At 34.9% G+C, this 4,458-nt stretch overlaps 1 protein-coding gene across 1 annotated transcript; it reads left to right on the top strand.

Moving 5' to 3' along the window:
* Positions 1-680: 680 nt before the first annotated feature.
* Positions 681-3,874, top strand: AGTR1 (angiotensin II receptor type 1; the record flags this gene model as incomplete). The annotated part of the gene is made up of 2 exons (XM_084292094.1): positions 681-839; positions 2,747-3,874. Exon 2 carries the CDS (start codon positions 2,795-2,797, stop codon positions 3,872-3,874), a length of 1,080 nt encoding a protein of 359 aa, XP_084148220.1. The 5' UTR covers positions 681-839; positions 2,747-2,794.
* Between the last annotated feature and the right edge of the window lie 584 nt (positions 3,875-4,458).

The raw sequence follows: 4,458 nt of genomic DNA, 5'->3' as shown, positions 1-4,458 counted from the left end.
GTTTGAGATGGATGTTGACATACAATTCACAATCACATCAATTCAAACCTCTTGGAAAAAGCTCCTTGTGTATCAGCCTTCAAATGATCCAATTATCATTATATTAACTCAGGTCATTTCAGATGCTTTAAATGGTATTACCAATGTGCACAATTTCAGTTGCAACATTTTCAAACACATCAGTACTTCTCATACAGAAATACCTGCTTTGTATAAAATGTGTATAACCACTAATCTAGTCATGGAGAAATTTCTTGCTCAGCCTTAACTGCGCCCTGGTCTACTTTACCGCATGTCTGGCTTGCAATGCTCATGTTCTTGGTAGAGACTTCGCTTTGGTTTCTTACTGCTTACTTTGGCCATTATCTCAATGGGAATATAAGTGAGCAAAGGCTTCTATAGTGAATAAACCACACAGCACCTTTGCAGCAAGGCAAATATTGCATTGTGGAATCTACCAGTTATTGTCAAACCTTCCTGGGCACTTCCACAACCAAGGGTTGAGATATGAGAATTTCTTGATCTTGCAAACTTTTTATGTTGTCTCTCCCTGTCCTGCAGGCAGCATGACATTCCACAGAGGCAAACACCAACTACTCTAGATTTGGCGCAGTTTGAAAGCAGGAAGTTGAGCTCAGGACGCATTACACCGCCACACATGATCAGAATGGCACACATTTGTTTTCGTGAGATGCATTTGCTTGACTTTTTAATGTCTTAAACATGGTTAAAATCGCTGATGTCATATTGAGCCATCTTCACCAACCAAGGAAACAAGACAAATTCACATAATGAATTGGAGATGTTGGGAGGTGTTGCACTGCGTATCTTGACAAAAGGTTTGTCACTGCTTGCAGTTAACTAGATATTCCAATTCTGATAGAATTAGCAAGAACCTACATCTTGAAATTGCACTGTTAGCTTAATTGAAATGAATCGGCTAACTAATGCAGACCTAATAATAGAACATAAAATAAGACAGAAACAATAATAATATAATAATATAATAAATATAAAAATATATTTCTAAATAATATTGAGTATATATATTTATATATTATATAACATCATATAATATTAATTTTATATTAATATTAAATATATTGATATATAATATGTGAGTTGTATATAAAATTATAATTATAAATTATAGAAATATAATGAATATAATGGTTATGATAATAAACAATAATATAAAATCTTAAAAGATAATAAAGTGAGAGCCACAGGGATACTTTGCTCAAAAGGTACAGACTGCAACCCCTGTTCTGAGTTTGGTCCCCGACTTTTCTACAGGCTTCCTATGTGGACTTTGCTGAGGTGAATCTATGCTTCACTTTCCTATTAAAACTTTAAAAAGTTTTTTGGGGGAGGTTGGTTGGTTGAAAAAAAAACTAATTTTTTATATTCAAAAAAAACCTAACTGTATTCATTTATTTTGTTAATGCAACATGTTAATGCTTAAGTGTAGTTTCTGAGATATCCGAATAACTTTGCTCATGAGATATAGGACCTATCTATGGAAAAAAATAACCTAGATAACTGTACATTCGTTTGGTACTTTGAGTCTCTGTTACAACATATGTTCATTAACTAGTTGTATTTTGAACTGTAAATTTATTAAGTAATTGAAAGAAGTTTGTTGGCTTTCATTTACATTAAAAAATAATCTAACAATGTACACCGAACTCCTAACATTGTTACCTCTGTTTTATTCCACAAAGTCTACATTAAAATAGAAAACATTTAAACTTGGCCCCCCATATGACACCTGATATACAAAAAAAAAATTTCCCCTTGTTTTTTGTGATCTGAGAATCAGTATGCTGTTTGCCTTGGATTGGTTTGGGATTTATTTATTTAACTACTGAACTGTTACATACTGCACTTGTGAACAATGGCTCACTTCCAACTCCCTACAGAGTCACTGATAAAGCTCCTGCTATAGGCATTGTATCAAGACCGTCATGAATAATCTGGTCTTTCATGCCGTATCAGAAGAAAAGCAAAGTGAAGGAAACTTGGTTAATTTTGGGTCTACTGGTTCCATCTGCCTGCATTCCAAACAAAAATGATCCAACAGAATTGTGTGGCATGAATTTCTGAATCCAGACAACGCAAGTTCCAGACAAACACATGCTTCGTAATTAAGCCAGCTGATATCTGTGGTATTAGGGTAGAACCCCACAGGGAATGAACTGCAAGTTCACAACTTTCAGATTTAGAACTTTCTATTCTGTTCTATTCAGATCTAGAAAGAGAAACATATCCTCATGTTTTTAGAAGGGAATTGTGATTGCACAGAAAATGGGAGCAGGATATGGCCCAGGAATTATAAAAATCAAGAAAAAGTATGAAATACTGGTAGCATTAGCCATAAGATGCATCCATGGAAAAAAAAAAAAAAGAAAAAACATAAGTAGATCATACTGTGTATATTTGTGAACAAAAATAAAGAGGGCAAAAAAAAAATATTTTCATTGCTTTCCATTAAAAGTGTTTCAGGAGGTGTACTGATTAGCAATTGGGCCTATAATCCAGTTTTCAACTGAAAGCCATAGGTAGCAGTCTGTTAACGAAAAGTTGATTTCTTACTCTTCCATGACTTATTAATCAGAAATTGAATTTATTACACTGAATTATATCTCTAGTTAAACAGAAAATCTTGATATTTAATTGAAATTTTAAAAAATAACTAAATACCTTATGAATTACTTTTTCCTCCCTCTTTACCTTTGCCCTGTAGGTGTGAACTTCACATTGTTTCCCTGAAACAAGTGTACAAGAGATCAAGATGGTCCCAAACTATCCTACCGAAGAAACCCTTAAAAGAATCTACGTCGACTGTCCCGTTTCAGGAAGGCACAGTTACATCTACATTATGGTTCCAACTGTTTACAGTATCATCTTCATCATAGGCATATTTGGGAACAGCCTAGTTGTTATTGTCATTTACTGCTACATGAAACTGAAAACAGTGGCCAGCATCTTTCTGCTAAACTTGGCACTTGCTGACTTGTGTTTTTTAATAACTCTGCCACTCTGGGCAGCCTACACGGCCATGGAGTACCAGTGGCCATTCGGCAATTGTTTATGCAAGCTAGCATCTGCAGGAATAAGTTTCAACTTGTACGCCAGTGTGTTCCTACTCACATGCCTTAGTATTGACCGCTACCTGGCCATAGTACATCCAGTGAAGTCACGAATCCGGCGTACCATGTTTGTTGCCAGAATAACTTGCATCGCCATCTGGCTTCTTGCTGGTGTGGCCAGTTTGCCCGTCATCATTCACCGTAATATATTCTTTGCTGAGAACTTGAACATGACAGTCTGTGGTTTTCGGTATGACAACAATAATACAACACTTCGGGTTGGGCTAGGCTTATCCAAAAATTTGCTGGGATTTTTAATTCCTTTTCTAATCATATTAACAAGTTACACCTTAATTTGGAAGACCCTAAAGAAGGCATATCAGATTCAAAGAAATAAGACCAGAAATGATGATATCTTTAAGATGATTGTGGCAATAGTATTTTTCTTTTTCTTTTCCTGGATTCCTCATCAAGTATTCACTTTTCTTGATGTATTAATTCAATTACATGTAATAACAGACTGCAAAATCACTGATATTGTGGATACAGCTATGCCCTTCACTATTTGCATTGCTTACTTTAACAACTGTTTGAATCCTTTTTTTTATGTTTTCTTTGGAAAAAATTTTAAAAAATACTTTCTTCAGCTAATAAAATACATTCCACCAAACGTCAGCACACATCCCAGTCTAACAACGAAGATGAGCTCCCTTTCCTACAGACCACCAGAAAATATCCACTTGCCCACTAAAAAGACTGCTGGGTCTCTCGAAACCAAGTGATGCGGTTTATAATATACCTTTTTGAACAACCTTGTGAACGAAGCAGCAAGAATGACAAAATTCATCTGCAGTCACAAACATCACAGCTTACTACTCATTACTGAAACATTAAATCACCTCAGAGAAATCACACTGAAAAGATTTAGCAGTGGCCTTCTATTTTAGAGTATGTGGAGGACTGCCTGATTTTCATTTTGTTTATCTTTGTTGAAAGCAATGTATATGACAGACAGGCACACCAGAGTTTGTCAGCATCCTGCGATTTGCGCAGAACTACAAAACAAAGGTAGTTGTTTTTTTTCTTTTACTCCTAAAAAGATCTCTGAACTTAAAGGAAAAGCTTTTGTAAGTTACATGAATTATGAAGGACATGTTTTACAAATGAGCTATTCCAAGTTTTGTTCCAGGAGTTGAGAGCTAAATGGCTTGGCTTTCTTTCTTTTCTTTTTCTTTTTTTTTTTTTTTAAACATGAGTTATATATCAGAGTTATATTATAACTTGTTTTTCAAATATATGCTGTATCTACAGGCCCAACTTTAAACACAAATGGAAATTTCAGGACCTTGAAACTGGTCTCATTCTA

Source organism: Netta rufina (assembly GCF_964035555.1).
Source record: "Netta rufina genome assembly, chromosome: 9".
NCBI classification, from domain to species: Eukaryota; Metazoa; Chordata; class Aves; order Anseriformes; family Anatidae; genus Netta; species Netta rufina.
The sequence above is the reverse complement of the archived record's forward strand: the minus strand, read 5'-3'. Positions and strand labels throughout refer to the sequence as shown.